The 12718-nt window shown below is 57.0% G+C and overlaps 1 protein-coding gene across 1 annotated transcript in view; it reads right to left on the reverse strand.

Annotated features, from left to right (window-relative positions):
• Nucleotides 1–903: 903 nt before the first annotated feature.
• The window catches only part of LOC105100740 (chromatin remodeling regulator CECR2), a 100819-nt gene continuing 89004 nt past the window's right edge, over nt 904–12718 (reverse strand). The window contains exons 9-18 of the mRNA XM_031444460.2: nt 9763–9892; nt 9281–9318; nt 9109–9200; nt 8637–8763; nt 7698–8038; nt 7135–7263; nt 6162–6990; nt 3025–4348; nt 2217–2328; nt 904–1742 (exon numbers count right to left, since the gene is read on the reverse strand). Of these exons, the coding sequence (XP_031300320.2) occupies nt 1737–1742; nt 2217–2328; nt 3025–4348; nt 6162–6990; nt 7135–7263; nt 7698–8038; nt 8637–8763; nt 9109–9200; nt 9281–9318; nt 9763–9892 (3128 nt within the window). The 3' untranslated portion in view covers nt 904–1736. The remainder of the gene's footprint in view (nt 1743–2216; nt 2329–3024; nt 4349–6161; nt 6991–7134; nt 7264–7697; nt 8039–8636; nt 8764–9108; nt 9201–9280; nt 9319–9762; nt 9893–12718) is intronic.

A 12718-nucleotide genomic window follows, 5' to 3' on the forward strand; every position in this document is an offset into this window, starting at 1 on the left:
TCCCACCCCTGCCCCAGGCCTCTGGGCTCCACACAGCGAGGAGCCCGCAGCCCCGCGCCCAAACCAGCTGCAAGCGAGGCGAGCACTCGGGCCCAGAGCAGGGCTCGGGCCCGCTAGCCAGACGCACGGGCAGCAGAACGCGCACGCCCGCAGCTCAAGGACTGGCCTGGCGCCCCAGCCTCCTGAACCACGTCGCGGTGGTGACACAGCTCTAATGAGACTAGGGGTAGCTGAGCGCACGGCCCCAAGCACGCTCCACTCAACTGCACACCTAACTCGAGGACAAGCCACGCTCGTGTGTGTGTGGGGCGTCCCAGCCTTCAGCCCGGCCTCAGCCTCACCTCACAGCCCGGGGCCTGGGCTCTGCCCGGACACGGTGCACGCACCTGGCTTGTTTCTTTTCCTACTGAAAGCACAGTCCACTCCCACTCCACCCAGGACGCTGGGCCTGGACGGTGCGGTGCTACTGGCCCCTCCCACGGCTGAACACACAAGAAGCAAGCACAGATCAAGGTTTATGGAGGCTTTTCTGCTACCCACGGCATGCTTTAGAACATGCTCATCTTTACAAAACCTGTAATTTCAGGGCACCTTCCTCGGTTCCTTTTTTTCCTTTGTGGGATATTCGGAAGTTTTAAACATACGAGGCCTAACTTTGGTGGTATCATAGCTAAAATCAAAGAATGCTAAGCAGGGAGAATCCAGTGTATTTCGTGTCTAAAACTGTAATAAAGTAATACTGTGAGACTGTCTCCTATCACAGACAGACAAGTGACTTCCAAGACCTGTTCCTGACAGCTATTTAAATCACTATGACTTATTTTACTATGATTCACATAAAATGAATAAGAACTATATATACCGAAATATTCCTAAATCTACAGAATAATTTTTCCTATTAAAAACTGTGCAGTTTCTTTATTGATACTAAACATATACAAACCTGAGTAGTCACTTCCACAAAATGTGATTCGTGCCAGAAAGCGGTGACGCCTTCCAGACCACAGGCCGGGCAGGGCTGTGACGGGGACGCATCATTGCACCTTCCAACAAGCAAGCACTCCAGTGATCCCAGTCCCTGATGCTGGTTTGCAACTACCTGCAGGGCAGCCGGCCAGCCAGGAGGAGCTCTGCTCTCAGACCAGGCCCTGGGCAGGCGAGAGGGCCGCCGTCTCTGGGCTGAGCTCCTGGGAGGTGTGGGCCCTGCAGCCACCCACTCAGCTGACACAGCGGCCTTCCCTGCCTCCGCTCCAGCTCCCCAGAGTGAGAGTGACAGGACTGTAAACAGGAGGGTCCTGCAGGGCTGTGTGCTCGCGGGTCAGACTGCATGTCCCCCCCACCCCGCCCCACCTGCTTTATGTACAATACATTCACCACCAACAGAAATCATCTTAAAGGCAACATGAAAACTCTGTAAACTGGACCCAGCTCCACACACGTCACCACTACGAGCGTCCCTTCCCCAGTGTATACCTGAGAGTGGCTGCCCAGGCAGCCCCCAAGCACCGCCCCCAAGTTTAATGGTTTTCCCTGAACCAGAGTCTCAGGGCCTGGAAACGCCACCCTGGGTCCAGCTCATCTGTTCTCCACGATGGGCCCAGGTCCTCAAGAGCTGGTGCATCAGTGAGGAGGGCACGTCCAGGCGCTGGGAGAGGAGCGGAGGTGGGGGGCCGCGACCCGGATCTCCATGCTGGTCGTGTGCAGTTTCCTTTCTTGGGGGTTACTTCCTCCTTGGACTAGCTCTGAGGCAAGCAAAATAGAGGCAATTAAAAAAAATTAACATGTGTTAACTGTTAAGAATGAAACCGAGGAGCTGTCTGTACCCCCTCCGTCTGGGGGAACCAGTTCATCAGTCACACGAGCCTGGGCTCTTGTGTTCTGGCCCCTGGACCAGCCCCCCAGCTCCCCCAGGGAGCGAGGAAGATGCCAAGGGCAGGCAGGGGGTGAGAGAAGACACAGCACAAGGGACTCAAACCCAAAATCCAAAGAAATGCCGGCAGCCAGCTTGGGAGAAGGAGGGTGCGGCCAGCCCCACACAGCTGGTACCACAAGGAAGGGAGGAGGGGACAGGTGGGGATTGAGGATGCCCCTCCCCAGGGCGCCGCCCGCCCGGGCCCCAAGACTAAAGCACCACCCAGTGGAAGCTCCTGCACCAACAGCCACGAACTCAAGCACGCGGAGGATGCAGAGAAGCCCTCAGCATGGATCACCCTGACCTGATCAAGAGGGAGTGCGGGCGGCTTGTGTGGGGGCAGCTCCTCCTGCGACGCCGCGGCTGCCGGCGTCTTTGGGAAGGAGGGCCGTGGCTGCGCCGGGTGCACCTGCATCCTAGAGGGACACGTGCTGATTAGGAAGGAGAAGTCCTGGATCACGACAACCTCCCGCAGACGCTGCCTTAATCACCCCGCACCGGGAACCACCAGGACTGGGGCAGACACATATGCTCCAGGTGTGGCGCAGCAGCATCCAACCCAGGTTAGCCTGACTCGACAGGAAGTGAAAAGAACCCAGGGCCTGGGGCACTCTCACCGGAGAACTGGCTCGAGTCTTTGAGAAGCCAAAGGAAAACCAAGAGTGTAAATTAAGAGACTACTCAGATGCCACAACCACGTGTGATCCGTGACCCTGGATGGGGACCCAGGAGGCAGCAGCTGTGAGGACATGTCAGGACGACTCCCAACAGGGGCAGCTGAGGTTGCTGCCCTGGCCGTGCTCCAGGGGAGCGGAACACCTGACCCCTGGGACCCAGCTTGTCTGCAACCCACTCTCTACTGGCTTCAAATACAAGGCCAAGACACGAAACGGAGCATGTTCAGAGACGTACACACACACACACACGCGGCCAGCGCTAAACGTGGAGGGCCTGGGGGAAGGATGAGGCTCAGGGAGGGGCGCCAAGGCTCTCAAGCCCATGATTAGGCTTCAGAACGTTAGCGTAAAACAACTCCATCTGACCAACTTTTGTATGTCACTGATTTGAAAACATCTGCTCTTTTTTCGGGAGACAGCACTGAGGCCCCTTACCCAGATGGTCTGTAAATTTCCTGGAAAGGCGCCCTCATTCCACTTCCCGAGCTGATCTGCTCCATCATCACAGCCTGAAAATGACCCAGGCCCTCTTCCGGGCAGCGGTAGACAGGGCACTCCGGGGAGAGGCCGTTGGGCTGGGCAGCTGCCGGGTGGTGAGGCGGGGGAGCCGCCACGGGGGAGGAGTAGGCGCCAGGCTGGAAATGGCCGGCCGGCCGCGGGGGAAGGTAAGGAGGTGCCGTCTGGAGCATCACGCCCTGCGGTGGGAAAGCGGACGAACCGAACCCCACGCCCGAGCTCAGTGCTGGAGCGGGCGTTCCGTAAAGATACTCGCTGGCTGACAGTGAACCCTGTCGCTTGGCAGCCGCGTTGTGGTTGTCCAGGTCTAAGAACTCTTTGGGACTCTCGGGCCTCTCCACAGACTCATCCGGCTTCTCCTCCTCGGGGCCAGGGTTCTGCCCCTCAGCCGTGGCCGTCTTGGCAGCCACCGCGTGCACTCGGGTCGGGGGGGTTAAGGCAGAGCTCAGCGCCTCACAGCCCTGCAGACCGGCCGCAGCGCTCTTATCCGAGAAGAGGGCCCCGCTCGGGCTTCCTGGGGCGGGGAGGGGTCTCTGCCAGTCGTGGAGGCCCTGCGGGCAGGAGTAGTAGGTCCGCGGGTAGTGGCGGTAGGAGGGCTGTGGCGCAGGCTGGTAGGGGAACCTCAGTGCCTGGTGGGGGCGGTACCGGGGAAAGACTCCAGAATGAGGGTCGTGAGACTGGAACGCGCGAGGGGGGAAAGGCTGAGGGGGCGGGGCGGGGGGCTTGCCCCCCATCACAGTGCCCAAAGCCTGCAGGCCGGGGCTGATGTGGTATCGCGCGGCTGAGCTGGGGTACTCCAGGCCGGGCACGTACAGCGGGGAGCAGGCGGGGTCTGTACCGGGCGGCACAGCCTCCTTCAGTGCCCGGCCCCTGGGGCAGAGCGGCTCTTCTGAACCACCTCCACGAAGGCCCTTGCCCTCTGACCCGCACGGCGAGGCTTCCACCCTCACTCCGTTTTCGGGCAGCGACCCCCGGTCGGCCAGGGTGCAGCCTGGGGCAGCGGGGCTGGCGAAGCTGCCCCCCGACGGCCAGGCGTTCCTGCCCGTGCTCCCTTTACAGCTGCCTCCAGGCTCTCCCAGCTCGCCTCTGAGCTCGGGGGCCTCCGAGTCCCTTCCCCGGGGCGAGCTCCGCCGGGCACAGTCAGTCTGCAGGGGGGCTGTGGGGTGAGGTAGCTGTTTGAGGAACACCCCCTCCAAAGCACCGACGCTCGCTGGTTTCTCCTCCAGCCCAGGCAAGGGGTCTGCTGCAAGAAAAACCAGACAAAACCGCAATTCAGGAGCCGAAATGACAGCAGACGACAGACAGGTGGTCAGATGTTGTGCACGCAGGGTGACCCTGACACACTCCCTCACAGGACGAGGGGGACGCCTGCAGCCCCCATAAGGTCTGCCAAGGAGCGGCAACATCCTTCCTGGACCCGAGCCCATGGCCCCAAGGGGGTGCATGTGACACAGGGTGCTGGAAGCACAGGCCTGCCACACTGAGAAGGACCAGGGCACGGCGGACACGCGGGGAAGGCCAGTCCCCGGCTCTGCCAGTCAGGACACCAGCCCCAAGGGAGCAGGGACCTAGTTCTGATTTCCATCATGCCTAGTGCTTGCACAAAATGGGGACTCAGTCAGTGCTGAGTGAATGAAAATACTCAGTTTGGATGCCTACAGCAAGAACTCAAAAGGCACCTCCCACATATTACAAGAACTCAGTGCACAAATTACTAGGCTCAAGGGCTTGATGACAAGCTCGGAATTCTGCACTGTGCTACTGCATTCACCCGTAAGTATGGTCTCAAGTAGGAGGGAGCTGTTGGCCAGGTAGGGTCAAAAACGACCCTGGTCAAAGCTTAAGGGGAAAATCAAGAATGCACAGTGGGATACCAACTATTAACCACAACACGCAGCACTACAGTCATCGTGCAGACAAAACCCCACGCGTATACAGCACGGGGAGCGACACGCAGTACCTTGTAATAGCCTACAATGACAGAGCGTGACAGAGCACATATGTATAATACAACTGAACCACTATGCTCTATACCAAAAACTAACAATACTGTAAACTAACTATGCTTCAATTTAAAACAAAAAATCTATAGAATGAATAATACCCCAAAAAAAAGAACATTCACGACACTGAAGATCAACCAGAGTCCCAGGTGCTGATGGGCTAAAGCTGCTTAAAGGTCAAAGGCACAAGCTGTCCACTGAAAGTTAAGTGTGTGCTTTTCCTCCGTCAACGTGAGCGCGCCAAGGCTTCACCATGGGGCTCTTCCTCTGAAGCTCTAAACCCCAGACTTGCCTGAAATCATTACTGGAAAGTCCAGAGGGGGCCTCTGCTCGGAAGCAGCGCTGAAATCTCACAGGGAGCCGTCACCGTGTCCTGCAGAAGGCCCAGCCACCCCCCTTCACTGATACAGGCAACACAGGCTGGACGTCTATCTCAGAAATAAGCCTCCACCACAGAGAGGCCCTGTCATCCTCCTCCCGCAGCCTGAGGTCCGCCCCCCTCGATGGCACCTCCAACACATTCCCGCGAGATGTGCCAGCGCTCACTGTCCTGACTCAGTGGGCACAGACACGCCCCCGTGGGGTGGACGAGATGCAAGAACTGGACCGCACGGAGAGCACTGTGCACACCTCTCACAGCGGGAACGCTCAGGACAGTAATTTTAGGTGCCGCTGGATGACACATGGCTGCGGCAAGGACGCCAGGGCCCGAGTGTCTGGTTCAAACCTCAGCTCCACCAGTTTGGAGCTAGATGAAGGCAAATAACCTACTGCCTTTGTGCCTTCGATTTTCCATCTGTAAAAATAAGGATAATAAAAATTGTTCCCGCAAAGGCTTGTTCTGAGAATTAAGCGAGTTACAGGTTAAAGTCTCACAGAGTGCCTGAGCACCACCCACGTGATCGTCGCCAGAAAGCCTTCTGCGCCATGACTGGCTCAGCCCCACGGAGTTGAGGACAGCGAGGCTGGAGGCCAGCCCACATGCCACCTGGCGTTGTGTGTGAACTGACAGCTTGGGGAGCCAGGGGTCGGATGGAGGGGGCTGGGGATTACCTCGGCCGTCCTCAGGCTCCTGTGTTCCACTGCTGTCCTGCATCCTCCCAGGGCCCCCCAGGGCAGGCCTGGGGGCCGAGTGAGCAAGCTGTGTGAAAGGGCCAGGCAGAGGTGGGGGGCCAGGCTGGCGGGAGCGGTAAGGCACGCCTGGCGGGCACACACGGGAGGACAGCTGCTGCATGGCAAGCATCTCCGGGCTGTCCATCATGGAGTCCCCGCCCTGCACCCCCCGCATGGCCTGGGCGGTGGCTCCAAACAGAGACCCTGGCGCTGGGGATGGAGGTGGCTGCAACCGATGTCCGCCAGCTTTACAGGGTGGTCGCAGGAACCCCGGAGAAGGGACTCCATGAGGTAGGAAGCCCGAGTGGTCAGGCCACTGGTTTGGGGGGAGGGGCGGTCTCATCACGGGGGTGTCCATCATGTGCCCAAGAGTGCGAGGCGGGTGAGAGGGTCCTGGCCCCATGGGGGGCTTCTCATCTGGCCCCAGGGGTCCTGGGTTTGTAGCACTGTGGTTCCCGTTCCAGACAGCAGAGTGCACTCGATTGAGGTACTTGTACGACTGGTACATGTGGCTAGGAGGCATTTCCGAGCTCTCAGGAAAGTCTGGGGGCCGGGCCGGGGCCCCACCGTGCCTGGGAGGAATAAATCCTGGCTGGAAATGAGCGGCGGGATACACGTTTCCATCCTGACTGGGGCCGCTCATCTGCCTGAGCTGCAGGGGTCCAGGAGGTGGTCCCACGTCGGCGAGGTGCCCCAGCGCCCCACACATGGGCTTCTCATCTGGGATGCCTCGCCCGGGTCCTCGTTGGTGGTTAATTCCAGCTGGAGGCTGGGAATGAGGAGAGAGAAGACAGCAGAGCTCACCAGACCCACAGAACAAGGCAGATCCCGTGACGTGCTGACCCCAAGGCAAGAGGAAATGATGAGTTCTGGAACTCACCCCGGCAGCTGCGCCTCTCAGCAGCCTGCTTACCTGCACTGCTAAAGGCGGATGCTGCTGCCCAGGCCCTCCGGGGCGCAGCTCTGGGGCTCCAGAGGAGACACGCGTGGCGGGAAGCTCCGACCCTCGCAGAGGACAAAAAGCCCCCTGCACTGCCGGCCTCTGGAGGGCGTTGAGGAAGGGCAAGGAGAAGAGAGAAAGCAGGTCCCTCACATCCGGAGGAAGAAGGCACCCACACCCAGCGGCCTGGAGCAGGTGCTCGCAGGGCAGTGCATCCCTCCACTGCCCCTCACCCCAGAGCCTCCTCACACAGTGCCTCCCCAGCCGCTCCCACCAGGAAACTTCATGTACTGTGTGCACCTATGTGCCTTTTACTTTCAAAAGGAGTAATTCAAATTTAATTCAAATTTTTGCCCACATAGAGAATGTGAGGTTCAAACGAGTGAGAGAAAGAAGGGTTTAAAATAAAGGAGAACCAGTGAGGGACAGATGGGGGAGAAGAGATCACTGACATGCAGGAAAACCATTTTGGAAGAGGGGCCAGCGGGGAAGGCTGTTCCGCCCCCAACCCTGACCTCCCAGGAGCTGCTGTTTACCGTCTGGTTCAGAGCGGGGGCCTGGCCAGGCCCCCCACTGCAGTGCAGGGGCCGGGACACGCCCCCCTCCCGAGGGGGCTGCGCAGAAGGGGCTCGGCGGCCGGGGGGCAGCGACTTGCCCCCATTCTCCACGGGCTGCTGTCTCCTGCTGGGCCCCTCTGGGTCCCGGGAGCGGGTGCAGGCGTGGCCGCCGCCCCGCCCCGCCCGGCCCCGCCTCTTCTCTCGCTTCTCATCCTCCCTGATCCAGAACTCCTCGTCTGTGTCCCCGTCGTCGCCAGGAAAATGCTTCGCCATCGCCCGGTGGAAGCACCGCTCCAGGTTATCCGACATCTTGGTGTACTCTACGGGGACGCAAGGACACAGCTTGCAGCCCCCAGAGACAGCCCGCCTGCCAGCAAATGACAGGAAGCCCCCGGGGAAACATGTGGCGGAGCCAGACACCAGCCGGGGACACGGTTTCTGTGTAAGAGGCTCCAGGCCGTGTGGCCAGGACACTGGCTCCAGGACTCTCACCCCAAACCAGCACAAATTTACCTCTCTGCAAGGCTCACCTGCAGACACTAGGCACAATCACGGAATCTGCCCAGGAAAGAAACGAGGGCACCAGGGGCTAGTGTGTGACAGCACCCAGTCCTGCCCCTGGGGCAGCACAGGCTGTCATCAGACAGCTGCTCTGCGGTTCTGAACACGACAGAAGATGGAGACAGAACCACCAGAGCCAGGCCATCTCAAGGACACGAGAACCTGGGCCCTGGGAGCCGTCTCTTGTCATGGAGGCAGGAGAGGGTCTGGTCCAGCCGCCCCCAGGGCTTCAGTACACATGCTCTCTGTGGTCCCAAAGAAAAGTATGAATCCCTGAAGCGTGTACTTCTACAAAAGAAGGCATTTTATTCTTGGTCCTAATGGTGCAAGGTCTGGAGCAAACCCCCTTCCACTCACCACTACTGTCCCCGTTGTATTTTCGGCAGTTCCTGAACATAGTTTTCATGTCATTTACAAATTCCTCCTTGGTACAGTATAAACCTCCGTTCAGTTTCTTCTCCATGCTTGAAATATCCATGGGGACCTAAAACAGGACACATTTCTTAATCACACGCTGGAAAAAACATCTCGGAGTCCTCGTGAGACAGAGAAACCACACCGGTAAGAGCTGCTCAGGGGTAGAGTGTGTGCCTAGCACGCACAGGTCCCTGCCTCAATCTCCAGCACCTCCACCAAAAGTAATAAATGAACAGACGAACCTAACTACCTCCTTCTCCCAAAAAATTTAAAAATTTTTTCAGAAGTTTAAAAAAAAAAAAAAGGCTGCTCAAATATATCCAGCAGCTCTGATCCCTGAGTGATACAAACACAGCAGCAACCACCAGAGACATGCGCTCCACAGCAGGCACGACTGAAGTACAGCCTCTACCTTAATAATCTGGTAATAGTTCGGGGCGTACGACTCATCCACAGGTTCCAAAAAGGGCCAGGAATCCTTGTGTGCCTTCACCACGTCTAGGACTAAGGGCCAAGAGGAAAGCTTAGTTCACACTCCCGGGAGCACAGCACCAGAAGCACAGCACCAGAGCGCAGGAACTGACCTTTGTACATGGCCGTGAACGCGTCGTCCAGCTCAAAGCTGTAATCAGAGAACAAGGGCTTAGCAGACCCGAGACCACCTCTCAGCTCAAGCACACATGGCTCACTGCACTGAGACCAGAACAGCCCCCGTAGATCTTCTAAGGCAAGTCTGCAGCACTGAGGACACTCCAGGAAGTGGTTACAAAGGGGAGGGTGCACATGCTTTAGCACAAAGGGGAAATCATTTTCCTCATCTACAGAATGATGCTTGACCATGATGATTCGAACTGATTAACGACTCTAGAAAGTTAGTTACTCACTAGCACATCCTTTCCCCAGGTTTTATCTCACTCAAATCAGTATTTTTAAATCTAACAGAATCTAAAGAAATATAAGACCTAAAAAGGGTGAAGAATACAATCCCAAAAGAGCAGAGGCAGAACGAGCACAGGGCAGCGCCCGCGGGGACTGCCGTGGGGCCTGGGCTAGGACACACACTCACAGGTCTTCAGCCTTCTTCTCCTCCCGCAGCGGGGACGGGGGGTCCAGGTGGGACAGCTCCGGCGGCAGCGCCTTCCCCTGGGCCAGCAGCCAGGCCCTCTCCTCCCTCAGCTTCCTCCTCTTGGCTCGGTCTGCGGTGGACACAGGCATAGTGCGTCAGGGGCTCTAGAGGTCAGATGCTTGCCGACACTCCGCGAGCGGAAGGAAACAGACCTCCAGAGTGATGTCATGACGTGCTCCTGCCTCCTCTGCATCCCTCTTTTTGATAATTAGGACGATTCTATAGTGGAATGCTTTAAGAAAATGATAAACAAGTGGGACCCATTTCCTCTCAGTCATATGAAGTTCAAGTTGGGGCAGGAGGTAAGCAGATGGACTCTGGATGGGGGGAGGGAGGAGCAAAAGAGAAGAAAAGTGGAATCGGCGGAAAGGGAAACGGAAGACTGGGGATCACCCTTGTCTGAGGACGAGAGGCCTTTCCTATCTTTCCCTCAAGAACACAACATCCAGCAGGAGAGTATGGCTCAGCGTCGAGCGCGTGCTTTAGCATGCACAAGGTCTCGGGTTCAATCCTCGGCACCTCCTCCAAACATAAACAAACAAACCCAATTACCTCCCCCTCAGAAAACAAACAAAAGGCCACATCCCCGTTTTAGGACCAGATCTCAATCCAGACACGTGCGAGGTTTTGCAGGCGCATCTGAACTCTCACCAGCTGCCTCTGCGGCCCACCCCTGCCCCGGCACGAGCCCGAGTGGTGGTCACAGACGGAGCCTGGCCTGGGGAGTGTGAGAAGATGCCCACAGCCCCTGTCCGGGGAGAGCAACTCCACAGGCCCAACCTGAGCCCTGCCCTTGGCCCAAGCTCGCAGGACGGCCCTAAACCAGCCCTCCACACTCCTCAGGCCCCGGGGACCCAGGAACTGAAGTCCCTCCCGCTACCACAGTCAGGCCACCCAGGGGTGCCCCCTGGCACTCTGGGGCCTCTGGAGAGGCTGGGGGCCTGAGATGCAGGTTTAGTTAGAAACCTGGCCCTCAGCCGCAGCCACAGCGATCAGCTAGGAAGCCTCCTCCAGAAGACAAGTGTGGTCTGCTGCCTCCTGCCATGCCTGGGGTAGGGGCTGGTTCTGGTCCCGTGGCACTCACAAGCACGCACTCCGCTGGCCACCAGGACCCCCGAGCAGCAGTCCCCCAAACCGGTGCCCTCCAGTCTGTCCTGACAACAGGCCGCCCGCAGGCCGAGGCACCACCACAAGAAGTGAGCCCCTCCCTGGGAGTCCAGGCTCACCTTGCACTCCTGCCCTGTCCTGGGGTCAGCCTGCCTCCTTTCCCCAGGGGTCCAGGCTCACCTCGCGCTCCTGCCCCAGCCTGGGGTCAGCCTGCCTCCTTGCGAGCGTTAGGGGTCTTCCTGCTATGGGGCCATGCTGCCTTTTTAAAGATTATTTACGTTGGTATTTGTATAATGATAACCAATCCAGCTACCTGGATTTCTGCTTACAGATACATTTTCTACCCCAGGTTACTACGAGACACTAAATGTACTTACCGTGCTGCACATAGTAGGTCCTTGTTTATTTACAGTAGCATGTGTATCCACTAATTCCAAATTCCCAATTTATCGCTCCCCTTTTCCCCCAACCCGGTAACCATAAATTTTCTATGTCCGTGAGTCTTTTTCCGTTTCGCAAATAAGTTCATTTGTGTCATTTTTTTAGATTCCACATATAAGTGATATCAAAAATTTGTCTTTCTCTCTCTGACTTAGTTCACTTAGTGTGATAATCTCTAGGTCCATCCATGTTGCTGCAAATGGCATTATTCTTTTTTTATGGCTGAGTAGTATTCCATTGTATAAACATACCACAGCTTCTTCATCCAGTCATCTGTCGATGGACACTTAGGTTGCTTCCATGTCTTGGCTATTGTAAACAGTGCTGCTATGAACATTGGGGTGCATGTGTCTTTTTCAATTGGAGTTCCCTCTGGCTACATATGCCCAGGAGTGGGATTGCTGGATCATAGGGTAAGTCTATTTTTAGTCTTCTGAGGAATCTCCATACTGTTTTCCACAACGGCTGCACCAAACTGCATTTCCACCAACAGTATAGGAGGGTTGGTTCCCTTTTCTCCACACCTTCTCCAGCATTTAGTTTGTGGACTTAATGATGGCCACTCTGACCTATGTGAGGTGAAACCTCACTGTAGTTTTAATTTGCGTTTCTCTGATACCACCGGCATCTTTTCGTGTGCCTGCTGGCCGTTCGTATGTCTTCACTGGAGAGATGTCTGTTCAGGTCTCCTGCCCATTTTTTCACTGGGATCCTTGTTTTTTTGAAATTGAGCTGTATGAGCTGTTTGGATACTCTGGAAATGAAGTCCTTCTCAGCTGCAATGTTTGCAAATATCTTCTCCCATTCTGTGGGTTGTCTTTTCATTTTGTTTATTGTTTCCTTCTGCTGTGCAGAAGCTTACAAGTTTAATTAGGTCCCATTTGTTTATTTTTGCTTTTATTTCTATTGCCTGGGTAGACTGACCCGAGAGAGACTGACCCAAGGGAGGGGCCGCGGAGTTGCCCTCTGTAGTGTCACCTGTCACCCGTCATGCGGGCTCACAAAGTGCACCGTTGTTGGCGCTGCTCTCGGCCCTGCCTCAGATGTGAGAATGTAGGCAGTCAGCCCTGGTGTCCCTCAGGCCCTGTGTTTACAGTCACCAGGGCAGGTGCACTGAAGCCAGGCACCAGGACCCACCAGAGCTGCGTGTAGTCATGCACCTGGATCCACCGTGGACTACAGGTGAGCCCAGACCCCAGGCCCGCCTCCACATGTGCACACCGTCATTAACGCTGACCTGCCCCCGCTGTGCACCAGTGTTCTGCTCAGACGTCCTGCAGGCACTGACCTGACCAAGGCACCAGCGTCCTCCGAATCCACCTGGGGCAGGACTCAAATTTCTGCCCTG

This window comes from Camelus dromedarius, chromosome 25 (assembly GCF_036321535.1).
Source record: "Camelus dromedarius isolate mCamDro1 chromosome 25, mCamDro1.pat, whole genome shotgun sequence".
NCBI lineage: Eukaryota > Metazoa > Chordata > Mammalia > Artiodactyla > Camelidae > Camelus > Camelus dromedarius.